This window comes from Chiloscyllium punctatum, chromosome 7, assembly GCF_047496795.1.
Source record: "Chiloscyllium punctatum isolate Juve2018m chromosome 7, sChiPun1.3, whole genome shotgun sequence".
NCBI classification, from domain to species: domain Eukaryota; kingdom Metazoa; phylum Chordata; class Chondrichthyes; order Orectolobiformes; family Hemiscylliidae; genus Chiloscyllium; species Chiloscyllium punctatum.
The window spans coordinates 58,392,135-58,418,859 of record NC_092745.1 but is presented as its reverse complement, the minus strand read 5'-3'; the positions used below and the strand labels follow the sequence as shown (position 1 = coordinate 58,418,859).

At 42.1% G+C, this 26,725-nt stretch overlaps 1 protein-coding gene across 9 annotated transcripts in view; it reads left to right on the top strand.

The window, feature by feature from the left end:
- The window catches only part of rnf2 (ring finger protein 2), a 42,834-nt gene extending 17,086 nt beyond the window's left edge, over positions 1 to 25,748 (top strand). For 4 of the 9 annotated variants that reach the window (XM_072573656.1, XM_072573655.1, XM_072573654.1 and 1 more), the window contains exons 2-8: positions 973 to 1,061; positions 9,266 to 9,426; positions 11,425 to 11,640; positions 13,852 to 14,130; positions 15,890 to 15,946; positions 21,676 to 21,847; positions 24,678 to 25,748. In XM_072573656.1, the coding sequence (XP_072429757.1) occupies positions 975 to 1,061; positions 9,266 to 9,426; positions 11,425 to 11,640; positions 13,852 to 14,130; positions 15,890 to 15,946; positions 21,676 to 21,847; positions 24,678 to 24,779 (1,074 nt within the window). In that variant the 5' untranslated portion in view covers positions 973 to 974 and the 3' untranslated portion in view covers positions 24,780 to 25,748. The remainder of the gene's footprint in view (positions 1 to 972; positions 1,062 to 9,265; positions 9,427 to 11,424; positions 11,641 to 13,851; positions 14,131 to 15,889; positions 15,947 to 21,675; positions 21,848 to 24,677) is intronic. The other 5 variants (XM_072573662.1, XM_072573661.1, XM_072573660.1 and 2 more) reach the window with 2 other exon arrangements.
- The last annotated feature ends 977 nt before the right edge of the window (positions 25,749 to 26,725 follow it).

Here is a 26,725-nt window from a genome sequence, read left to right as displayed (position 1 = left end):
ACCCGGAGGAAGCCCAGGCAGACACTGGGAATGTGTGCAGACACAGAGAATATGTGCAAACTCCACACAAACAGTCACCTGAGGCTGGAATCAAACTCTGGTTCCTGTTGCTGTGAGGCAACAGTGCTAACCACTGAGCCACTGTGTCGTTGTTAACAGCGCTGCCTCTGATCCAGAAAGCCTAGGTTCAAATCTCTCTCCAGGTATGTTGTATGTACTATCTGAATCTGATTTGGTATCGAGCTAGGAAGGAGAGGAAATAATAGAAAGATGATGGAGCATCTCGCCTTATCTGTTTGCATATAACTGTGGTTTGTTAGGAAACAGTTGATGTGCTTCAATATGTGCAGGAGGAATGTGTACCATTTACAAAATTAGTTTTAATTTGATTTTCTATGCATACCTTGAAACACCACGATAGTGATTCTTATTGTCTGTATTCAAAGTAACGGTGCTTTTTAAACTGGTCACTGCAGATGTAATGGAGCTAGAAATAAGAGTTTGGAGAGGATACTGTAATGAGTCTTCATGGTCCCAGCATTGCTCGTGAAAATAATGTACATTTCTTCCTTGCCAGACTGTGAAAATGTTCCTTCTCAGTGACCATGAAGATATGCTAGAATTTGTAAACTTTGGGCAAATATTCCTTTTTAGTTACAGTTGGTTGATGGACAGTAATCCTGTACTAAGCCTAGCACTATGCTGGTACTATATGAATCATTGCTGAACTTGCATTGAGATTTACTAGAGACATAATTAATTCAATTGGACAACTGCAATCCACGCACTAAAGCCTTAACTTCACTTTTGCCTACAGTTTCCAGAGGGTACCAGTCTGTTTTTCACTCCGGAACTCGGGTGATTTAATGCTATTTGAAATTAAATCCAATATTTGGTTTATTGGACGGTTTTTCTGGCAATATCAATTAAATAGATTTTCATGTTTCAAATGACATACTATGTTTCTTACAGAAATGGCACAAATAGTGCAGACCAATGGAACCCAGCCTCTTAGCAAGACATGGGAACTCAGCTTATATGAGTTACAGAGAACACCTCAGGTAAATATAACAATTACATCAATATTTCTATTCCAAATTTAATGTTGTGTACCTCTCTTAGTGGACCATGTCATTCTATAGCAAATAACATGTAATTGGGAAACATTAGGAAAATACTTGGCATCCTGATTTCTCAACTTAGAGAAAGAAAACATTTTCTTTAATTATAAAGTTAATGGCATCTTTGGTAAATTGGCACTATGAGCTTTGTGCGAACAGGAAATAATTAACTACTGAATTTAGGAATCCACTAAACAACATCAACCTAACAATAAATGAAATAACCAAAAACACAAGCACTCAATCATCTAGTTAGAGATTGACCAACATCAATTCACCTGTGAATTTGAGAATCTGCTTTCCTTTGTAATTGAAAGTAAAAGGAACCACGTGCAGAATTTTCCCATCACTCAAGTGGCATGAGCAATGACAAAAATTGAAGGAAAATATAGCAAAATCGTGGGAAAAAGGCTCTATTTCCCCTTAATATTGCAGCAGGGAGTTCTGACTCTCACTAATTGGTGACTAGTTTTCTTTTGTGTATTTGCAAGCGATTATGGGCAATTCTCTTTTCATTTCTCTACAGCTTGCAATTCTCCTCTCCTTCTCTGAGAAACTAGATGGCAACAATACCTGACTTCAGTCAGAGCAGTTACCTGGTGGATGTAGTTCACCACTTCTGTCTCCAGGCCACTGTTTTGATGTCCTTTCACCAATGTGTCCTTGAATATTCCATGGACTGTGTCCTCCCCGGCCCTTTGTGCACCAAAGTTGGCATCAGCACACCAACAGATTTGTTATGTTATTATCGCTGATCTCGGACCAACACTGAATCCATTTCAGTCTTTCAGAATTTCACTTTGGAGCACAGGGCTGTACAGATATTTCTTGCATCTAGACATGATTTATCTGATAGCTGTTAGCTTAATTTCTTAGTGATCTCGCACTTTTTGTGCTCACCTGGTGGCTGCTAGCCTCTGTGGATTGCGTAGCTTTTTAACCAGAGGACGGGAAGGACTGCTAGTTGTAGAGGATGAGGGGTAGGTGGGAACTATTGGTGCTATGTGCAATAGTAACATTGGGAGTGTATGAGCCTGCTATCTCTCTCTTTGGCTGACTTGGCCACCCATCTCTGGGTAGAGGGTGGCTCACCTCTCGGCCCATGCTGGATGCTCGCTTTGCTTTCTGAGGCTTTTTTAGTATTAAAATAGGACAGTTTGAGTAGTTCATGGAATGATATGCAGCTGGGTTGTTAAATATGGCACCATCAGTTTGTACAGCAACCAATCCCAGCAGTGATGGCAATTAACCTTCTCCTGCCATATGATTTCACATGAAGAGTGTTGTTGAGGGGCAGAAGATAGTGAGAAATGCCATTGTGACAACACTGCCATCAAATTCCCTGAAAATGACCCTTGGCTTGAGAATGGGAAAGCCCAGCTCCTTGACATTATTTGAAGAGGAGCAGGAAATTCGGACTGTGACCAACACCATGAAAAGCAGGAGCTGGCGACTCTTTGATGTTTGTGAGATTTTTGCTATGCGCGTACTCCATAATACGTTTTCCTATATCAGTGAAGACTGTCACAGAATTGTTTTGGTGCAGAAACAGGCCATTTGGCCCATCATGTGTGCACTGGCTTTCTAAGCATATTAACTTAGTTTCAATCTCCAGTCTTTTCCCTGTAAACTTGCAATTTGGATATTATTTAAGTAAAAACAGTGCTGTCTAGAAGGCCTTCATTGAATCTGCCTCCATCACATTTCCAGATGGTTCATTTTACCCTAAGTACTTGCAGTGTGTCAGCAAAACTTATCACCTCATGTTTACTTTTGTAACAAATCACATAAAAACTGTGCTTCTGGTTCTCAATCTATTTGAGTGGGAACAGTTTATCTTTATACTCTTTGTCTGTACCCCTCATAATTTTGAATCTTTTTATCAAATCTTCTCTAACCTTTCTCCTCTTCAAGGAAAGCTATCCCAACTTTTCCGATCTTTCTTCATGACTGAAGTGTCTTATCCCCGAAACCATCTGTGTAAACCTCTTCTGTACTCTCCAATGCATTCACATCTGTCTAATAGTATGTACACTGGATCGCAGTACTCCAGCTGAGGTCTATCTAGTGCCATATGTATAGTTTCATCATTAATATCCAAGCTTTTGTGTTCTGTACCCTTTCTATATGAAGTGTTCGAACACGTCCGTAATTAATTGACTGAAGTTTTTTGGACATCCTGAGAAAGTGAAAGACACCACATTATTGCTAGTTTATTTATCTGATCTATTTATAAATTAAACTCTGCTCTTTTGTTAATTTAAAAAAAAACACACAGGGAAATGCAGCACTTGCTAGAAATTAGTTGTCAGAAAAGGGTTAGAATATATTTCCAAATAAATTTTAGCAACGCAGCTCATAAAATCATAGTTAGAGATGAAGTCAATATAGTTTTGTGAAAGCATTTTATGGAGTTCTTCAGAATGTAATGAAAATGGCAGATAAAGAGAATCATTAATTGTTATGTACTTGGATTTTTATAAACCATTTAGGATGGGGAGGTTAATTTGCAAAGAGTTACGCTAATATATTAGCATGGATAGAAAATGCTTAATGGACAGGAAGTAACATAAAGTTGTCATAGTCCCAGAGGATCATAGGACTGCTCACCTATTAGAGAGAGATGACTGGTGATGAGTTTAACCTGAGGTTCACCACCTCTCAGGTGAGAGGACAGGTTGAGAAGTCAGAACCTTCTCAGCGACCTTAGCCGGTACAATAATTGGCCCCACGCTGTTGACATTGGTCTACATCACAAACTACTTGTTCAGCCAATTGCCTAATTTACCACCTTTTGAGGACAGGAAGTAGAAAGTTGAGATAAATGGGGCATTTTCAAGTTGGCAAATTCTGACTGACTAAAATAAAGCGAGGGCTGTAGATGCTGGAGCTCAGTGTTGAGAGTGTGTGGTGCTGGAACAGCACAGCAGGTCAGGCAGTATCCGAACAGCAGGAAAATCAGTGCTTCGGGCAGGAACCCTTCATGAGAAAGATTCTGACTAACTGTCATGGAGATCATTATTGGGCAATCTACATGAATGACTTTGAAGATAAACAGAGCAACGTATCCAAATTTGCTGATGATGCAGAGCTAGCTGGGAAGGTAAACTGTGAGGAGGACACAGAGGTTGTGAGTGGGCTCCAAACTGGCAAATGTACTAAACTGAGGAAGAATGTGGTTATTCACTTTGGTACAAAGAAAAACAAAAAAACAGATTATTTTTTAAGAAATGAAGTTCACAATTTGAAATCCAAAGAGCATGTTGGTCTTTATTGCAAAGGGTTTGGAATACAAGAATAAGGAACTCGCGCTACAATTTTACATCTGGAACCTTGTCCGTGGTTTTGGTTTCCACATTTCAGGGCGTAATTGGTATTGGAAGTGGTGCAATGAACTTCCACTAGACTGGTACCTGGGAAGCTGGATTAGAGAAGTTGCTTTATGATGAGGTTCAGCTAATTGAGGCTGTCTTCTGTGGTGTTTAGAAGAATGAGAGGTGATCGCATTGAAACATACAACACTCTGAAGGAACTTGACAATGTGTCAATGTTCAAGGAGCTGTCCCTGTCATGGGGAATCTAAAACAGAGGCACAGTCTCAGGGAAAGGGCACAAATAGTTAGGATTGAAATGAGGAGAAATTACTTGTAAATCTTGAACTGAACACTCTACAGTTAATGTATTTAAGGTTGAATTATGACATGGAGGTTCCAGTATTGGATGGAGTAGACAAAGTTAAAAATCTCACAACACCAGGTTATAGTCTGGGTCTCTAGTTTGGATCGGTATTGGTACTTAGATCTGTCTGTTTCATGACAGATAAAGAAATCCGTCTATCTCAACCTTAAAAATCACAACACCAAGTTATAGTCCAACAGGTTTATTTGGAACCACTAGCTTTCGGAGCGACCACCTGAGAAGGAGCGTGCTCTGAAAGCTAGCGCTTCCAAATAAACCTGTTGGACTATAACTTGGTGTTGTGATTTTTAAGGTTGAGATAGACGGATTTCTTTATCTGTCATGAAACAGACTGATCTAAGTACCAATACCGATCCAAACTAGAGACCCAGACAGATACCCAGCGACTATGGCAAGGACTGAATGACATCACGGGGTCTAAAAAGAAACAGTGCAAGATAGCAGATGATGACATGTCCCTCCCAGATCGTCTTAACACCTTCTATGCTCACTTTGAGCAGACGTTTGGTGGAGAGGTAACACCTATTCCAACATGTCCTGATGCACCTATCCCAACAGTCACTGCATCAGAGGTCAGATCAGTTTTCCTTTGTGTGAATCCAAGGAAAGCGATGGGACCACACAGAGTACCAGGCCGTGCACTGAGCATGCGCAGATCAACTGGCAGAGGTCTACCCTGATATCTTCAACCTCTCCCTGCAGCAGGCTACTGTCCCTGCCTGTTTCAAGAGGGCCACCATCATCCCTGTACCTAAGAAGGCTCATGTAGCATGTCTCAATGACTACAGCCCAGTGGTCCTAACTTCAGTGGTCATGAAGTGCTTTGACTGGCTGGTCATGGCATTAATCAACTACAACCTCCCAACTACTGTTGACCCATTCCAATTTACCTGTTGGACCAACAGATCCACGTCAGATACCATATCACTTGCCCTTTCACTCCTCCCTAGAATATCTTGACACCAAGAACAGCTACGTAAGAATCCTACTCATTGACTACAGTTCGTCCATCAACACTATTATCCCCTTGAGACTGATTGATTGATTGATTGATTAATAAACTTAGTGATCTCGGACTAAGCCCCACTCTCTGCAACTGGATCCTCAGTTTCCTGACCCACAGGCTGCAATCAGTGAAGATTGGGGACAATATTTCATCCTCACTGACACTCCACACTGGAGCCGCCCCCCCAGGGTGCATACTCAGCTCCCTACTGTACTCGCTGTATACCCCATGACTGCGTCACCGAAAACCAGACTAATGCCATTTACAAGTTCGCTGATGACACCACCATAAACAGTCGAATCTCAGATGGCGACGAAACAGACTCCAGACAGGAGGTGGAAGATCTGTTAAAATGGTTCACTGAGAACAACCTAGCTCTCAATGCCAGCAAAACCGAAGAACTCATTATTGACTTTTGGCAGGATGCTACTCATGTCTCCCACGCATTAGCAGCACAGAGGTGGAACGAGTGAGAGAGGGTCAAGTTCCTGGGAGTAGTCATCCACAACCAGCTTTCTTGGACTCTTCATGTGGGCACACTGGTTACAAAGGCCCAACAACATCTCTTCTTCCTCAGGCGGCTGAGGAAAGTTGACATGATAGCGAATATCCTTACCAACCTTTATAGGTGCTCCATCAAGAGCATTCTGTCTGGATCTATCATTACCTGCTATGGCAATTGTACCATTCAAGATCGGAGACAGTTACAGAGAGTGGTGAACTCGGCCCGGACAACCACAAAGGCCAACCTCCCATCTATAGAATCCATCTACCAGGCCCACTGTCAAGGAAAGGCTGCCAGCATTCTTAAAGATCCAGCCCACCCTGGCAATGTTTTTCTACAACCCCTACCATCGGGGAGAAGATGCAAAAGCCTGAACACACACTAGCCAGTTTCTCAATAGTTTCTACCCTACTATTGTTAGAATACTGAATGGACTCTCAAACTCTTAACATTCACCTGCACCTGTGTTTTTGTTTTGGCCACTGTTTACCTATTATTTACTATCTATGCTACTTAACTCTGTGATCTGCCTCTATTGCTCACAAAACAAAGCTTTTCACCATGCTTCGGTACACGTGACAATAAATTCAATATAGAGAGGCATTTTTGAGAAAAAGTGGAGCTGAAGCCACTTTTTACTTTTGGTCAATGTTAAGAGTGAAATAGGAATGGAATCTATCATTTCACGAGAACAAATTTTAAAGTTCTGGAATATAACTATTTTTGAAGTCATATATATTTACATACTTGTGTAACTTTGACAATAAAGAAATCTAATGTAGTAGTTCCCAAAACACTTTGCATTCTGAAATGAAAGACTCCTTCCAAACAAAAAGCTTAACATTATGTTGGTGCCGGTAAACCTGGAAAAAGAATTCTTCTCAACTTTTAATTGTTTTTTTTCTCTCACTTCCTCTTGCATTCTTTCTGTGTGCTATCTCTTTCTATCATACTTCCTCTCCCCTCTCTTTGTTTCTTGCATACCTTCCTTCTGTATTGCCTCCTTCACTTTGGCCTTTTCTTATTTTCTCTCTGTAACTTTGTTTTTCCAACTTGTGACTGTGTCAGTCAAATTCCCTTCAAGTGATCCCTTTTTATTTTGCATAGATTGCTTCTGATGCTGAATGGCTGTATTGTTAACAATGTCATAAAAATGGAACTTAAAACAAATTGAAGAGGGAAGTGGTTTGTGCTGCATGGTTCTATTCACAACGAATAGAAGGGAATTGCCATAATTTGCTTTAAAAATCAAGTGACAGAAATAGCACAAAATTTTATGAATGACATTAATGTCAGCTCAGCTGTTTGGATTTCAAGAGGGAAGGGGCCAAATAACGAACTTTTAAGTTCCAGGAGGAGTTTGCCACCTTGACTTTGCAGCAACAAAGGGAGGGAACATAGTCTTGCATTGATAATCTAACCTGGAGTCAGAGACCAATCCTTTTGGGAACATGGGTTTGAATCCCACAGTGACAGATGGTGAAATTTAAATTCAATAAAAATCTGGAATTATTTTTTAGTCTAACGGTGAGCATGTAACACTTTTGATCGTCATAAATACCCATCTTGATCACTAATGTCCTTTTTGCTACCCTGACCTGGTTTGACCTAAATGTGACTCCAGACTCTTGATTGCCTGCTGAAATGGCCCAGAAAGCAATTCTGTTCAATTGTAATTAGAACACTGGCCCTACCAGTGATGCCCTTTTCCTATGAACAAATAAGATAACATCTTAAATTTTTACTTTTTCAAGCTATTATACTGGGATGTAAGAGAATGATTAATGTCGTAAAACTTGATGTTTTGGGCAATTACTTTAAATGTTACTCATCTTGATACAAAGACCTGGTTGAAACTCTCCCCATGATAAGTAGCATTCCATCAGAGAAAAATTATCCAGGTTATCAGTTTAAGAAACAACTGATTTCTATTGAAATCAGAATCTGTTGATGTTTTTCAAAAGGCAAAAATTTCACTGTAGAGCTTAATATGGTGAGATCACATGCTGTAATGTGAACTTTGCCTGTCAGTCACAAGGCCTCATTATATCAGAGCAGATGGTGCATTGTTTTGCCAGGAACTGAAACTAGCTGAGCACTCCTTAGTGGATGTAATGTTGCTTGCAAAGTAAGGAATATGGTGAATTTAGCAGTACATTTCTATGTATACTACCTATTCTGTCATTCACGGTTTCTTGCAAGTCATTTATAGCTTAGGTTCGTTTCATGCCGAGTGAAACTTTAATATTATAATTCATATCTTGGCTATTTTGAATTTGATTTGTGTAGGTATTCAGTTTCAACTCAAAGGGTACCATTTTCAAGAAAGTGTTTGGAAAAATCTTTTAAAACGTGAAAACAGGAAACACTATATGAAATTGCATCTAAATGTAAGATTAAGTAACTGCTTTATGACAATGTCAGGTTTTTAAAAAAATGTATGAAGTTCCTCTCCAAACTCAAGGAAAATCTGTGCTAACGTTTTGGACCTTTTTTTTAAAAATTCTTATGATCCTTCCTGCTTCAAAACATTACCTGCCTATCTCATTTGTAGAATAGCTGGAATGTCTCACTTATTGACTGGTGAGCACTGCAGACCATGAATTGATTCTGCCCTTGATTTTCTTTCTTTGTACCCTATCCACATGAGATGAGGTGTTTTCTATGAAATCCTACTTTCTGGTCTGGCTGAAAGTAAAGGTTTTCAATTCTAGTGCAATTTGAATGGTAGTTGAAGCTGAGTTCGGACTGACCGAGAGAAAACAAGCTGCCCCTTTGTTTCTTTTTTAAAAAAAACACTTTGAAATGCAAACTGGGCAGGTCACCAAAAGCATTTTATTCTGTCCAACATCCCATAAAGATGATCTATAACTTTGTGACCAGGGTGCAATAATGTTGGAGCTGTTGCTACATGATGAACTTTGTGACTTACAGGAGGCAATCACAGATGGCATGGAGATTGCAGTGTCACCCAGAAGTCTGCACAGTGAGCTGATGTGTCCTATCTGTCTAGACATGCTGAAGAACACTATGACAACTAAAGAGTGCCTCCATCGCTTTTGTGCTGATTGCATTGTTACTGCCCTCAGGAGTGGGTATGTAATAGCAGACCGGCTGCAGGATATGACAAGCAAGCCGAGTACCACCCTCCCTCTTGCCTCATCTGTCATGGTATAGGAATAGCAAAGGGTCAGGCTATATATACCCTAATATTGAGAATCAGGAAATGCTTATAGAGTCATAAATAGAGTCAGAGATGTACAGCATGGAAAGAAACCCTTCGGTCCAACCCGTCCATGCCGACCAGAAATCCCAATCCAATCTAGTCCCACCTGCCAGCTCCTGACCCATATCCCTCCATACCCTTCCTATTCATATACCCATCCAGATGCCTCTTAAATGTTGCAATTGTATCAGCCTCCACCACATCTTCTGGCAGCTCATTTCATGCATGTACCACCCTCTGTGTGGAAAAAGTCACCCCTTGGGTCTCTTTTTTATATCTTTCCCCTCTCACCCTAAACCTATGCCCTCTAGTTCTGGACTCCCGACCCCAGGGAAAAGACTTTGCTTATTTATCCTATCCATGCCCCTCATAATTTTGTAAACCTCTATAAGGTCACCCTTCAGCCTCTTCACTATCCTATCTACCTGTGACTCCACTTTCAAGGAGCTATGAACCTGCACTCCAAGGTCTCTTTGTTCAGCAACACTCTTTAGGACCTTTTAAGTGTATAATTCATAGAGATGTATAAGTCCTGCTAAGACTTGATTTCCCAAAATGCAGCATCTCACATTTATCTGAATTAAACTCCATCTGCCACTTCTCAGCCCATTGGCCCATCTGGTTCAGGTCCTGTTGTAATCTGAGGTAACCCTCTTCGCTTAGAATATTAACTTTGCCGAAATAATTACACTTAGGCAAACTGACTTCTAATGTGCCGGTACAGAACAACAAAATACCTATTTCCTTCTCAGTCAGTTTTCTGACAACGTATCAATCTGTGAACAGTAGATAGTTGGAACCTTTGTATGGCCATTCCTAACTGCAGTGAAAAGCAACTTAAAGTCTTAGAGAAATACAACACAGAAACAGACCTTTTGGTCCAACTCAACTATGCTGACCAAGTATCCTTGGGAAAATAAGAACAACATTTATCAGTGGTTGAAGTAAATCTTTACAAAAACACCTATAAACAATGTGCATGTCCACTAAACAATGCACTTTTGAGTCTTTGCAACCTTTAGTGGCTGATTGCAAATAGGGAAATTTGTTGCTGTCTTTCTTTCCATTCTAATACAATAAAACTAAAAGCTATTGCCCAATTTCTCTCCCTTTCCTCCTTTGGTTATCTTTTAACAGACAGACAGTTAACAGGTGATTCTCCCCCACCGCCACCCCCACTCCTACTGTCCCTTGGGAAACCATTGGCTTCTGCTTAATGGCTCTCCACAACAGCACAGCTGAAACTATAAATACACAGGGAATCATGGCCATGAACCCATATCCTGTGACTCCTTGGTACAGACTTTGAAGCTTCTGCACACAGCACCGTCCTGCAGTGTACCATCAATGTTTTTAGTTTGTTTTGCTGTCCTCAAGACCATAGAAGATGGAAGTAACAGTAGCCTATTGAGTCAACACTGCCATTCAGTGAGATCATGGCTGATCTGATAATCCTGAATCCCACTTTCCTGCCTTTTTCCCCATAACTCTTAATTCCCTTACTGATTGAAAATCTGTCCCGCTTAGTCTTGAATATACTCAGTAACCCAACCTTAGCAGCCCTCTGTGGTAAAGAAGTCCTCACCGCTACACATTGGTCAAATATGGTGGATGAGAGAAGTATTAGTTAATTGTAGGATGAAAATTGTCTCAATGGAAAATTAGAATGTTATTTGCATGGACAGATGAGATCAGTTGGCTGTAAAACAACATGATCATGTTTTATGTAAAAACCTGAAAATGACAATATTTTGGAGAAAGGTCTGTACCTCTTGAAAACTTATGAGCTGTGGATAGCTCAGTTGAATAACTTCTTAAAAAGCATAGAATTTCTGATGCAGACCTAATGGTGAACTTTTCTTCTTAGAAATAAAGAGTGTCCGACATGTAGAAAGAAACTGGTCTCCAAGAGATCACTGCGGCCAGATCCAAACTTTGACGCGCTCATCAGCAAAATATATCCCAGTCGAGATGAGTATGAGGCACACCAAGAGCGGGTGCTGGCTAGGATCAGCAAGCACCATAACCAACAAGCCCTGAGCCACAGCATTGAAGAAGGACTCAAAATGCAAGCACTTAATAGGTAAGGATTGTGCAACTCCCCAGAGGTAGTAAATTCTCTTAAACTGATTGCTATTTACTATTGCACCTATTGAAATGTTAATGGAGGAGGTCTGAACTTGGTTCTGCCTCCTCACACAATCGCTAAGTCTCTATTAGTAATTGAGGCAAGAAGACTAGTTTGCCAGAAACTAAGTCTGACACATTCACATGAACATACACAACTATTCTGAAAACAATTTTGAAATCTGTGATTAAAAATCTATAGAATTAAACTGCTGTTCCTGAACATTTATGTGTTGTTGAGTTGAATGAATGCAAAAAGCAGATGGTTAGCAATGTGATGCTCTCTGCTTTCTGGCTGACGGTACATTGTGTCTTTAGAATTATCTATCAAATGTGTCAAGAGGACAGCATTTGGGGAGGAAAATGCAAGAGAAAAGGAGTAAGCCATTTAGCCCCTCAAGAACTAAAGGCCACAGTAAATCCAATTTACCAACTCCAGTTTGGGTCCTGAAAAACATAAGAATTCCGTTGTTTTTTGTAAGGCCTAAGTACTAGACCTAACTATTAATATAAAAGAACAGAATCCAGTATATATCACTTCTTTTGCCATCTTTAGAACCTTTTTAAGGTTGCATGCTTAGATCTATGATCATGCAGCATTAACACATAGTTACTTATTACAGCTGAACTTCATTTAATATTAATGGACTAGTTAATAGGTGTACTACTTTAGTAGGATTCATTGTTTTCTAATACAATTGTGAACACACTTAAGTCAATATTGATCAGTATTGCTTAACAAGAATACTTTGGGATGATTTAATACACATCAGCAAGTTCCTGTTAAGAAAATTCAATACTAGCCACTTAGAGCAGCACATCTGATTAGCAGTGATAAATAAACTAAGATGTCTTTGTTACTGCATGTAAGTGCACTGCAGTGTTATTTGGAAAATTATTGATTATACAAAGTCTTAAACTGCACTTCATGTTACAGCCCTGGCTACAGAAGAACTGTTGTTGTAATATGAAGCACTGAGACAAACCTTACTAGATGATTTTTTTTTGAGAGATCTCCAGAAACTAACCTGAATGTCTGTCTTTAGTCACCATTTGTTGTGAGCATGTCTAGCTTGTTGCATTGTTGGTTCATTTTTAAGATGCTACAGGAAAGGCCATTGCCAGAAACTAGAAACCATAAAACCAACTTTTGACCAGCAGGTGTTGAGGTATTGTGGCTGCTGCTTATGTTAGTGCTGCGAAATAGGCTGGTTAAATTCAAATTACCGTTATCCAAAACACAATATCAGAATGCAACAAGTGAAGTAATTGAAAAAGCAACTTTGATTAACCTGGATTAGAAAATAAATAATTTAATAGAATATAGTTTAGCTTGCATTGCACTATTTTGTAGTCAGTAATGAAGAAATGTTTTTCTCCAAGACATTTCCCATGTACTTTTTCTCTCCTGAAAAAAGACTTGCCTTTTAAGCATTCTCCGTCATTGACAAAAGATCTTTTAAGAAAAAGTACTTTAAAGTTTCTATGTAACAAGTATTAAAGTTGTAACAATATTTTTATTTCTAATTGACCAATCAGAGCCTTTGTGAGATTTAAATGTGATAATGTTAATATTTTCTACATTGAATCTGCAAACTGTGGACTCAGCAGGAAGATTGCTGACACAATGATCATATGGCTATTTTTGTAAATCATCATTATAAAATATTCTACTACTAAGCCCTTATTAGTTGAACATTTCTCTGCGCTTCTGCTTAAAAATCACAGGTGGTGTAAAGCCTGATAAGATTTTGATTTCTCCTTCAGAGAAATTAATTCAAATTCCACATTTATTATTTTGGGAATTATGGATTTATATCTTGATAGGAGGCATTAATTCTTCAGTGTTCTAGCAATGCAGAGGGACCATAGAATACTGTTTATGAATAGAAACTGATTTAATGACTGTTATGTCCTTTTAACAAGAAGACTTTGTCTGTAAGCTTTTTAACAAAAATGTATTAAGATTGTTGATGAACTAAATATTTCACAGCATTTGCCAACCTTTTTTCAGTGATTTTAAATAGTTGTTTCACTGACTTCAAATGCATTAAAATATGATAACAACATAACTAGTTGATTTGAATTCTGCATGTATCAAATGTGTTGACATTTTTCTTAGCAACTGTCCAGTTTAAAACCAACATGTTGAATTATTGTCTGGTAGAGCACAGAGGGTGAGGAAACACCAGGCTGAGAATGGAAGTGGAGCAGAAGACAATGGGGACAGTTCACATTGCAGTAATGCTTCCACACATAGCAACCAGGAGGCAGGACCAAGTCAAAAACGTGCAAAGACATCAGATGAGTCTGGTCCTGATCTTGACACCATGAATGAGAATGGGACAGGGGATCCTGATCCAGTGACTGATGGAACCAATGAAATTGAACTGGTCTTCAGGCCTCATCCTACACTAATGGAGAAAGATGAAACAGCACAGACCAGGTATGTGGGTGAAAGGGATTATCATCATTCACCAGATCAGAAGAATTCAGAATTTGTTTCATGAAACAATGAATGCTAATAACAAAAACAGATATTTCTGGAAATATACATCTGGTCAAGTCAGTATCTGAAAAAGAAAGATAGATTAACATCTCTGGACTGATACTTCATCAATACCACAGAAATCAAAGCCCTGGAATCACTTGCAGCCACATTATGAATAAGGCCACAGGTTCCACTGCTTCAATTGACAAAAAAAAAATTTGCAATTGGTATATCTAAATTTGCAAAAAACTGTAACTACTAAGCTACTGGCATTAGGATGACACACATTTGCAAAATGAGCAAACGTGTGATGTTCAATGGAGTTTAATTTGGAGAAACACTTAATGTATTTTGAAATTAGTCCTCACAATCTGTGGCATGTTTTGAGAAATATGGATGAGCAGGAAGATCTTTGTATATGTACACATCCTTAAATGTAGCCGGACAACTTCACAAAATGGTGAAAAGACCATAGGATTTCTTAGGTTTTCAAAAAGAGGAAGAGAATATAAACACAAATAGGCCGTGCTTGAACTTTATAAATTACTGGCCATGAATCTGATGTAGAAAATTGTGAACAATTTTGGGGACTCTATTTAAGGCCCTAAGGCAGCTGAAGAGGTTAATTAGAATAATTGTAAGAGTTGTGAAACTAATGGGGAGTGTTTGGAAAAGTTAGGATTGTTATTTCTGGTTTACAGGATCGAAAGATATCGACAGCTTAAACAGAAAATGTATTTCCCTGGCAAGTTTTTCAATAGTTAAAGAGAGAGTCAAATCTTTGGCTAAGGATCTGGAGGGGAGATGTGACATTTTCAGAGTTATACCTGAAAAAGTGACAAAGGTGATTCATTTTAAAAGGATAGGTTGGATGGATACTTGACAATGAAGAAATTCAGGGTTCTGGGCAACAAAATGTGGTTGTAGTAACAAGTGTTGCTACTCTTTCAAAAAGTCAGTATAGGCACAATAGGTCTTAAGTTTCTGTTTATACATGTATCATGTTAAGACTTGAAGCAGTTTAGTATGAATAGAGTTGGTGAAAGTGACGACTGCAGATGCTGGAGATTAGAGTCGAGAGTGTGGTTCTGGAAAAGCACAACAGGCCAGGCAGCTTCTGAGGGCCAGGAAAATTGATGTTTCGGGCAAAAGCCCCTCATCACTTTCTTGCCTGACCTGCTGTCCTTTTCCAGCATCACACTTTCGACTTGAATGGAGTTGTGTTGTCCAGTTTCCAGTGTTCACCTGTGCTAAGTTAGCTGATATCGAACAAGGCATGAACTGAGGCTGTGTGTTGGTCTCAGTGACCCTGGCATAATGAAATGGAAACGATCAGCCAGAATTGCCTCTCTGGTTATTAATTGACTAGTTGGAAATTGTACCCCTAAAAGTTTCAGCTCGATTGAGATGGTTTTGTGATTGAATGTGCTGGCAACCCTCACTATCTAGAACTACTCATGCCTCAGCATGTGCCAGTAATATCAGGAAAGGACAGTAAATGAAAGAAAACTGGGAAGGAGAGGCAAATGTGAATTATTTTGACATGAATACCGAACGTTTTGAGAGAATTAGAAGTTATGCCTAGAAGTGGTGATTCTGTGTTCTGCAAGTTTAATGGTGTTGATATTGTCAATACAGTAAAGGTGATCATAGAGCATGCTACCAATTAAGAGCTACCTGTTTTATGACTAAATATTTTTCTCTTTTAACCAAGGCAGGTCACGGTTGGTGTCCAGAGGATTGTGGGGCGCACACCGGTGTCGAGAAAGCGGTAAGCAGTTTCACTGCAACCGGTTTCTCCACAAACCAGTAACAGACCACCTACAAATGGAGGTCTGGGAGAATCCGCTTCAGTTTGATTCATGGACACTCACTTGAGTCTACACTGTCAATTTGTAAACTGATTAGTGCCAGAAATGTTACAGGGCAGTGTATCAGTTTATACCTGACAGTCAGTACTCAGTTTTAGCATTGTGGTCATTATGGTGCCGACCTGCTGGTTTACTGGTGACCTTAGACTTTGTTTCTATGAGATGGATGGATTTGAATCTCAGGAACTGTATCACCGGTGGAGGTGAATACCGCTGTGGATGAAATTGCCCGACAAACCCAGTCAGGGCTGGAAACATCCACTATCAGGCCTCCTGTTATTGAAGTCTTTGGATCTTTTGTTTATATATAACTCTTTTTACAACTGACTCCTCCTTTCAATGTAGTTTCTCCTGCTGAGGCATGCTTTTACAGGTGTGTGAGGTCCTCTAATATTGTGGCAAATAATCATTCTTCTTGTGACTCTCAAACAGTGAGTTTTGAGATGGAGACTTGCATTTGAAATAGATTTTGAACTTTTTGTTGTTCCCAGCTGAGATCAACAAACTCTGCCTCGGCCAGGGGACAAACTGTTAATTATGAGCATTTTCTCACTCAGCCATCAGCCAAGCTCCACTGCAGATATGTTTGATCGATTATTACCACAGGTATTTCAACAAGGCAGCATAATTAAATTGTGGCATAATTCACAGTAGCTAATAGAGATAATGGTTTGAGGACCACAGGTGCTGTCTATGAAAACGAAACCTCCTGAGCAGAGCAGGGTCTGGGACTGTGGGACTTTCACACCCCAAAACATAAACTGTCATTGATGTTGCGCATAATAAGATCTCTAACCATTGTGTAGTAACAGGAATAAATCTGTATAATCACTTCCTGGTTACATTCAATTGCCATATGCCACCAATAAACCACAATTGTTCAATATCTTTTCATGTACAGCTTTGTTTCTCCATCTTTTATTTCTTCCTCTTTTCTCCCAAAGGTGTGACAATACTCCCAGAATCATTAACTTGACCACCCAGGGCTTCCTTGGCTGATCTTTTCCTCACCTAATGGCCACACATAGTCACATACTTCCACACTGGTATTTAGGTACACGATCTCTGACTGATTTCATCTTTCTAACCTAAGGCAATCGATGGCAATGCTCAAGTTAATGCTCCATGGGTCACAGCATCAAATGAGAATAGTTTTCCCAGTTTTCAAGATAGCCAATGAAATACTTTGACATTGGAAAACAATTTACCAGCTGGATTGCTTTCTTATATGCAATTATTGGTTTATTATATAAACAGAACATTTCAGTGGGATACAATAACTGGTTAGGTAAAAACAATAACTGCAGATGCTGAAAACCAAATACTGGATTAGTGGTGCTGGAAGAGCACAGCAGTTCAGGCAGCATCCAACGAGCAGCGAAATCGACGTTTCGGGCAAAAGCCCTTCATCAGGAATAAAGGCAGTGAGCCTGAAGCATGGAGAGATAAGCTAGAGGAGGGTGGGGGTGGGGAGAAAGTAGCATAGAGTACAATGGGTGAGTGGGGGAGGAGATGAAGGTGATAGGTCAAGGAGGAGAGGGTGGAGTGGATCGGTGGAAAAGGAGATAGGCAGGTAGGACAAGTCCGGACAAGTCCAGGAGACAGTTACTGAGCTGGAAGTTTGAAACTAGGATGAGGTGGGGGAAGGGGAAATGAGGAAGCTGTTGAAGTTCACATTGATGCCCTGGGGTTGAAGTGTTCCGAGGCGGAAGATGAGGCGTAGGCATGCTACCACGCTTCAGGCTCTCTGTCTTTATTCCTGATGAAGGGCTTTTGCCCGAAACGTCGATTTTGCTGCTCGTTGGATGCTGCCGGAACTGCTGTGCTCTTCCAGCACCACTAATCCAGTACAATAACTGGTTAACTTGTACATTTACTAATGTGGAAATTTGAAATATTTATCCTTCTAACTCTAACTCAAAACTCTCTCACGCTCGCTCACTCTCACGCTCGCTCACTCACTCTCGCGCTCTCCCTCTCTCTCTCTCTCACGCGCTCTCTTTCTCGCGTGCGCTCTCCCTCTCTCTCTCTTGTGCGCGCTCTCTCTCTCGAGCGCGTTCTCTCTCTCTCGCGCGCGCTCTCTCTCGCGCGCTCTCTCTGTCTCTCGCTCGCGCTCGCGCTCTCTCTCTCTCTCTCTCTCGCTCACTTTCTCTCTCACACTCTTTCTCTCTCTCGCGTGCGCTCTCTTTCTCTCTCACACTCTTTCGCTCTCTCGCGTGTGCTCTCTCTCGCGCTCTCTCTCTCTCGCTCTCTCGCGTGTGCTCTCTCTCTCGCGTGTGCTCTCTCTCTCTCGCGTGTGCTCTCTCTCTCTCGCGTGTGCTCTCTCTCTCTCGCGTGTGCTCTCTCTCTCTCGCGTGTGCTCTCTCTCTCTCGCGTGTGCTCTCTCTTGCGCTCTCTCTCTCTCACACTCTTTCTCTCTCTCGCGGGCGCTCTCTCTCTCTCTCTCTCTCTCTCGCGGGCGCTCTCTCGCTCGCTGTTTCTCTCTCTCGCGGGCGCTCTCTCTCTCGCTGTTTCTCTCCCTCGCGCGCGCACTGGTCCTCTCTCTCTCGCGCGCGCTCTCGCCCTCTCCCTCGCGCTCTCCCTCGCTTGCTCTCGCTCTTGCGTGCGCTCTCTCGCTCTTGCGTGCGCTCTCTCTCTCTCTCTCGCGTGCGCTCTCTCTCGCGTGCGCTCTCTCTCTCGCGTGCGCGCTCTCGCACTCTTTCTCTCTCGATCGCTCTCTCGCGCGCGCCCGCTCGCTCTCTCGCTCGCTCTCTCGCTCGCTCCCTCGCGCTCTCCCTCGCGCTCTCCCTCGCGCTCTCCCTCTCTTGCGTGCGCTCTCTCGCTCTTGCGTGCGCTCTCTCGCTCTTGCGTGCGCTCTCTCCCTGGCGCTCTCCCTCGCTTGCTCTCGTCGCGCGCGTTCTCTCTCGCTCTCTTCCTCGCTCTCTCTCGCGCTCCCGCTCTCTCTCTCTCGCGTGCGCTCTCTCTCTCGCTCTTGCTCTCTCTCGCGCTCTTGCTCTCTCTCGCGTGCGCTCTCTCTCGCGTGCGCTCTCTCTCGCTCTCTATCTCGCGCTCTTTCTGTCTCTCTCTCGCTCGCGCGCTCTCTCTCACGCTCTTTCTGCCTCTCTCTCGCCCTCGCGCGCTCTCTCTCGCCCTCGCGCGCTCTCTCTCGCCCTCGCGCGCTCTCTCTCGCCCTCGCGCGCTCTCTCTCGCCCTCGCGCGCTCTCTCTCGCCCTCGCGCGCTCTCTCTCGCCCTCGCGCGCTCTCTCTCGCCCTCGCGCGCTCTCTCTCGCCCTCGCGCGCTCTCTCTCGCCCTCGCGCGCTCTCTCTCGCCCTCGCGCGCTCTCTCTCGCCCTCGCGCGCTCTCTCTCGCCCTCGCGCGCTCTCTCTCGCCCTCGCGCGCTCTCTCTCGCCCTCTCTCGCTCTCTCGCGCGCTCTCTCTCGCTCTCTCGCGCGCTCTCTCTCGCTCTCTCGCGCGCTCTCTCTCGCTCTCTCGCGCTCTCTCTCGCGCTCTCTCTCTCGCTCTCTCTCGCGCTCTCTCTCGCTCTCTCTCGCTCTCTCTCTCGCTCTCTCTCTCTCGCGCTCTCTCTCGCGCTCTCTCGCGCTCTCTCGCGCTCTCTCGCGCGCTCTCTCGCTCTCTCTCTCGCTCTCTCTCTCGCTCTCTCTCTCGCTCTCTCTCTCGCTCTCTCTCTCGCTCTCTCTCGCGCTCTCTCTCGCGCTCTCTCTCTCGCTCTCTCTCTCGCTCTCTCTCGCGCTCTCTCTCTCGCGCTCTCTCTCTCGCTCTCTCTCTCGCTCTCTCTCTCGCTCTCTCTCTCGCTCTCTCTCGCGCTCTCTCTCTCGCTCTCTCTCTCGCTCTCTCTCTCGCTCTCTCTCGCGCTCTCTCTCGCGCTCTCTCTCGCGCTCTCTCTCGCGCTCTCTCTCGCGCTCTCTCTCGCGCTCTCTCTCGCGCTCTCTCTCGCGCTCTCTCTCGCGCTCTCTCTCGCGCTCTCTCTCGCGCTCTCTCTCGCGCTCTCTCTCGCGCTCTCTCTCGCGCTCTCTCTCGCGCTCTCTCTCGCGCTCTCTCTCGCGCTCTCTCTCGCGCTCTCTCTCGCGCTCTCTCTCGCGCTCTCGCGCGCTCTCGCACGCTCTCTCGCGCGCTCTTGCTGTCTCGCGCTCTCTCTCTCTCGATCGCTCTCCGCATGAGAGAGAGAGCACGCGACTCGCTATCTCTCGCGCTCTCTCCGCATGAGAGTGAGCACGCGTCTCTCGCTCGTGCTCGCTCGCTCGCTCGCTCTCCGCATGAGAGAGAGCACGCGACTCTCGCTCTCTCACTCTCGCGCTGTCTCCGCATGAGAGAGAGAGAGAGAGAGAGAGGACGTGACTCGCTATCTCGCGTTCTCTCTCCCTCGCGCGCGTGCGCCCGCGCTCTCTCGCTCTTTCTCGCTCTCGCTGTCTTCTCTCTCGCATGCTCTCGCTCTCCGCTCACACGCGCGCGCTCTCTCTCTCTCTCTCTCTCTTACTCGCTCTCCGCATGAGAGAGAGAGCACGCGACTCGCTATCTCTCGCTCTCTCTCCGCATGAGAGTGAGCACGCGTCTCTCGCTCGCGCTCGCTATCAGCATGAGAGAGAGCACGCGACTCGCTCTCGCGCTGTCTCCGCATGAGAGAGAGAGAGCACGTGACTCGGTATCTCGTGCCCGCTCTCCCTCGCTCTCCCTCTCTCTCTCGCTCTCTCGCGCTCTCTCTCTCTCTCTCGCTCGCTCTCGCGCGCTCTCGCTCTCGCGCCTCTCTCGCTCTCTCTCTCTGCGTGAGAGAGCACGCGACTCGCTCTCGCTCTCTCTCGCGCTCGCGCCCTCTCTCTAGACTACCACCTGATGAAGGAGCAGTGCTCCGAAGGCTAGAGCTTCCAATTAAACCTGTTGGACTATAACCTGGTGTGGTGTGATTTTTAACTCTGTACACCCCAGTCCAACACGGCACCTCCAAATCATAACACTATCTTAGTTACTCTTCCTCACACAAGTGTGTTTATGTTTCAATTACTTCTTTTAAATAAACCACTCCAGGTATCGCTATAAAATTCAAATCCATTTTTCACAATATTTCAAAATTTTAGTCCTCTAAGAAAAATTAAATTTGAAGCGTGTTTATAACATTAGCTAACACAAGTCAAGGATCATCTCTGGAACCACTCTCTAAATTAATGCAGTGAGTTGGTTTAAAGCCTCATTTATGCAATTGTGAAAGTGATTTCAAATGACATGATTAAAGTACTTGTGCCTTTACCATATGCAGCATTTGAAACAGGAAAATCTAGGGGCCTTGCAATTTTGTTTGTCAATTAATATAATGTTGTTTCTTAATTAAAAATTAGAAAATACATGAAATGCTTAGGTTAAGTTTTCTAATCTTAAATAATTAACATATCCCATTCTGACATAATTTACAAGTCTGAGAATATGGGATAATGATTATGAGGAGAGAAGGAAGGGAAGGCAAAATCAGTCTTTCTCCAAGTTTCAGTGTGGATGCTCCACGCTAACACTAATGATAAAACAAACACGTCATGTACTTATCCCCTCACCCTTTTTTAAGTTTAAGGTGGTTGTAGGGGAAGCATAGTACATGGGCCGGTGTCTCATGTTCCCTTTTTTTTTCTTTTCTGCTGTAACTAGGTATATAAAAACAACAGGAAATGCCACTGTTGACCATCTGTCCAAGTACTTGGCTATGAGATTAGCCCTGGAAGAGCTGAGGAAGAATGAAGAAGCAAATCCAATGAATGTGGAAACAGTCAGTGAGAAACAGTACACCATTTATATTGCAACAGTGAATGGCCAATTTACTGTAAGTATCTTAACTGGTTTACAAGAGTGAGGAGTTTTACTTATAATTTTCAGATCAAAATAAACCTCCACAAATTCTGAAAACACAAATAGTTAGCATTTGAAAGACCAAAGGTAAGTCTAAAATTTCTCTCCTAGAGAAATTGAAGTTGTATTTGCATCAAGTAATTTCACAATGACAGATTGTAGCTGATTTTCCTAGATTGAAAAATTGCACAAATTCCCATTAAGTGCTCACTCTAGAGTTTTGAGATTTACAGCCTGATGTTGGCTTAGAATGGTGAACAGCTCCAGTCTCGATCGTTTGGTATACTTATGTGGCAACCCATTTCCTAAAGATTTCACATGGATGTTCAGCGATAACTTAGCTTGCAGTGTTTTAGGTTCTGCAGTTTGATTTCCTAGAGAGCACAGCGATCAATTTACTCGCATGTGTTTTGCAGCCCCAGAAAGTATTTGAAATGGTATAATTGGGAGGGGAGACAATTGTCCTGATCTTAACATCCTGTGTCAGATCTAGATCTTGCATCAGAAACATGAAATTAGAGCTTTTATTTCTGTGTTTTGAAGGTAAATTTACTGTGAGGCACTTCAACTGAAAAGTGGTATCTAATTATTTTGTACCAGTTGTTTCTTGCTTTACTAGTAACATGCATACTACTAGACAACTGGACGCTACACTATAGCGTATTAGAGTATAGTGTACTACTAGATGCTACACTATAGTGGAGCTAGTGGGTAGCGGAGATAGTGAGTGAGAGAGCCAACAAACTGATTTTAGAGAGTTCTTGTGGCTCTGGAGAAAGTGGATGCAGGCAGTGCAGGAGAGGGATTGGAAAATGTGAGGCAGAAAGTATGTAAAAGTTGCTTGGCTAGAGGAACTAGGAAGCAATGTGGCCTGTATTTGAACAAGATCAAATCTTTAGTTGCAAATTTTAACATGGGCCAGAGGTAGTGGAATTTGGCAAAGCTGAGATTTGCAAGCCTTGGTTCGGGGAGGCACGTGAGGCAAAGCACTCTCTCCATGGCAAGTGGGAGCAGAGAGAATGCTGGGGAATTGCTGCTTCTATTTTAAGTGTAAGTGGTAGCGTCTTAGGACAGATGAGGCAAGATGGTTGGAACTGAAAGACGTTTGGGAACAAAGCTAAGTTTCACTGTGAGGGTTGCAAATGTCCTGAACCTCTGGGCTTTGCTGTCGGTGGCAGCCAGTTACCTGGATGGTCAGGGTAAGAGATGAGGAGGTTTTGTGGAAGCTGACAAAAAAGCTTCGGGACTGGATTCCTGTTGCTCCCAACATAAATGGGGGACCAAATTCAAGCTTCAGTCAAAGGTGCTCCCATCAATTGTTTAAGCTTTCTTTATTTTAATGTATTCTCACTGTTAAAAGATATGCACCAGCAAAACATTGAAATGGTCCAGTTTTGTAATGAGAAGGATAAATTATTTAAAGCAGGTTTTCTTTTGGCAAGTCTGACCACTGTATCTTGTATGACTACGTGTTTTGACAGTGGTTCCTCTTGAACAGTCACTATTGTTTGCTGGGAGCCTGTTCTGCAAAAGAACTCATGAGTATTGTCCCCAATCACAAACTAATTCTAAAGATAACCAAGTTTGGGGTTTGGGTTTGAGCTCCCCTAGCTGCAAATCCATGGTGTTTTTTTCAAAGGCAGCTCCTATTATTTAAGTGTTTTCGCCTTTACAAGTAAAGGTTAAAGTGAGACTGTAGAACTAGATCAGGGAAATTTGCCAGTGTTGCTACTGGAGATAGGTTTTAAACACAGAGTATCAACAATGTCATTTGGAGCAGACTTCAAGTCAGCAAGTCCAATTTTGTTCATCTCAATTTTGACGAAGGTTACAAGGCTAACTGTTACATTCTTTAAAACAGAGACGGGATTTGTGCCAAAGAGCTGATGCATGGCAAATATTACATTCACTTTAAAAAGGGGAAAGAATAATCCAATAACTAATAGGTCAACCAACAATAAAATAGTGAGTCGGTTGAAAGTAATGACGTGGTTATATGCGACTTTATCGGATGTGTAATTGCGGAAAAAAAAGAACAAAATTCCCACTGAGTTAGTTCTAAGTTAGATAATCTCAGTGGGAATTTTGTTGATAACTTCATACCCCAAATGATTAAGCAAATTTACTTTTGATATTCATTTTTAATCAATTTTAGTTAGATGCAATTAACATGGCTTCATCAAGTCTTGCCATTGTTTGGCTTAGTAATCCAATAAAAGTGAATTGCATGATACTTGAGTGCATGGCAGTAGTCCTAAGTTATTGCTTAATATAATGTGTTACTAATTGAAGAAGTATTGCAATGGAATTGATTTTAAAATTTTAGCTCAGTGGTAGCCGCATTAGCTCTGAGTTAGAAAGTCATAGGTTTAAGTCCCACTCCAAAAAATATATTCTTTTAAAATATCCCATTCCATAATCTATGCTGACACTTCAACACACTAATGTGGGAGTGCTTCACAACTGGGAACACTGCCTTTTGAATGCACCATTAAATGAAGCCCATCTTTTCCCCTGGTTGGTGCAGCAAATCCTGGGCATTGATTCCTTATCTATTGTCTTCAGAAGACCTGTTTTGTGAATGTCTAGCTGAGTTTGATCTACTGCCTGGTAGATGTTACTCAATGCATTGTTGCAGTTGGAAAAAAGGAAAAAAGAATAATATATACACATAAACAGTAAACCTGGCCCAATTGAGATGTTATTCTAAGCAAATTAGCAGTACCCTCAATTATGTCACTGGTAAGGATTATGACTTTGTGCAAAGGATTTATAAAATGTGCGATTTTGTTTTGTTTTTCTAGTTGCTGAATGGCTCCTTTTCACTTGAACTTGTCAGTGAGAAGTACTGGAAGGTGAACAAACCAATGGAACTTTATTATGCACCAACCAAGGAACACAAATAAGCATTGGTGCAAGATCCATGATGCAGAAATTAAGTCAGAAGTTTTGTTGGTTGTGACACATTTGTCTTCCATGCAACAACAACCAGCATCATGAGATGTTCTGTTGGATAAAAAGTGTCACGTTCAAATTTACAGATCTGTGACGTGCAAATTCACAACTTAACATCACAGACTTGGGAAAGAGGACAGTGTCCCATTAAGTTTTCTTATCTGATCATGATATTGTGGGCACCACCTGGAATTCAGAAAGTAGAAGTTTGTAGTGTGTTGCTTCTCAGTTTCTTGGTTTATGGATTATATCCCAGGCAGTCATTATATAGAAATATATATATATATATATATATTGTTTTGGTTGCTGTGAATCTCTTGCAAATCTATTGGCAAAGATCTAATGTCATATTCAAAAAATTCTCAGACCCCTAAAGTGTCAACAGATGTTGGAAAACAGTACAACAACAGTCCTACAAACTGAAGTGACTACACTCCAGATATGAGTCAGGGCAGAGTGGGTCAGTAGGTTGACAATGGAAGATAGTAAGAATATCACAGGTTTCCTTCCTCTAACTCCAAGGGCTAAGACTAATTGTCATGCCCCAAGCCATGTTTGGAGTGGCATTTAAACCCCCATCCTATGCAGTGTATTAACATACTAAGTTATTTGGAGGGTAACCAAATTATTTAATTTGAAGGCAAGTGATTTTTAACATTACAAACCTATGGTTTAAAACAAACTTCTACATTCCAAAATGAAATGCTACAGAATGTCAAGGCATTGCGCACACAGAAATATATTTTCAGTGTCATTTTTTAAGTCATTTTCTTCATGTCAAATGTATGATGGGTATTTATATTGTCAATCAAGTACTGGTAGTTGTACCGTGAAAATATAATGTACCTGGGCATCTACTTATTTGTACACTGTACCATCAAATTGAAATTAAATAATTCTGTTTCTTTACTTGAATAAAAGATTGCACTAATTACTAGCAAATACCAGCACACTTAAGGGTGATGGGGTAAGCAATTCCAGCATGTTATACATCTACGTATACCAAATGGACAGCAGCAACTCAAGAAGGCAGCTGACCACCAACTAGCAATGGACAATAAATGTTAGCCCAGTCAGTATTGCCCATGTCTCACAAATCAATTTTATTTTTCTAAGTTATTGTTTCGTTTGAACAAGAATATGGGATTTCAATTTGGAAGCTGTTTATAGCAGTGCCAGGCATTAAATGTTGTTAACTAAGACCAGATAATGTTCAACGTACTCTGAAGGATTGTCAACTTGACATGTTATTTCAGTTTTTCAGCCTGCACAGATGTTGCCAGACCTGCTGAATATTTCTAGATTTCCAGCATTTGCTGTATTCTGCTTTTGAATTAAACACTCTCTTCTCTTAGATCTTAAGTTACTGTTTTTGCTCCAGAAAGCTGTTTTGAAATCTTGTTTGCACCTTTTGAACCTCCTTCAAACCCATGAATGTAATGACTGTGGGCTGAATTTTACTGGAAATCAGCTGTGTCAGTTCTGGCAAGTTTCATTTGAAGGTTTCTCTGTGAGTCATAGTGAGAGTTCACTTTTTCCAAAGCTAACCACATTAACTATGCACCATGCCCCCATGGCATCCTGCTTATTGTATCTTCCCTCTCACCAGAAGCTGAAGTACTTGGTATTGTCAGGGCTTCGTGGGATTCTTGGTGCCTTATTTAAAATGCATTTGTGCACCAGCTCAACTGCTGTCAGTCCAGAGCTGTCCTGCACAGTTTCTTCATCTCCAGAACTTCCTCAGACTGGTGGGCAGAGGAAAAATGCCACCCCACTTGACTGACAGGGACAGGAGGTTCTGGTGGATAAGGTGGTGCAGAGGAGGGACACCCATTTCTCTCAGGACCAGCAGAGGTGATACATTACCAGACTGTGCCAGCCTTGTCTGAGGTTCTCA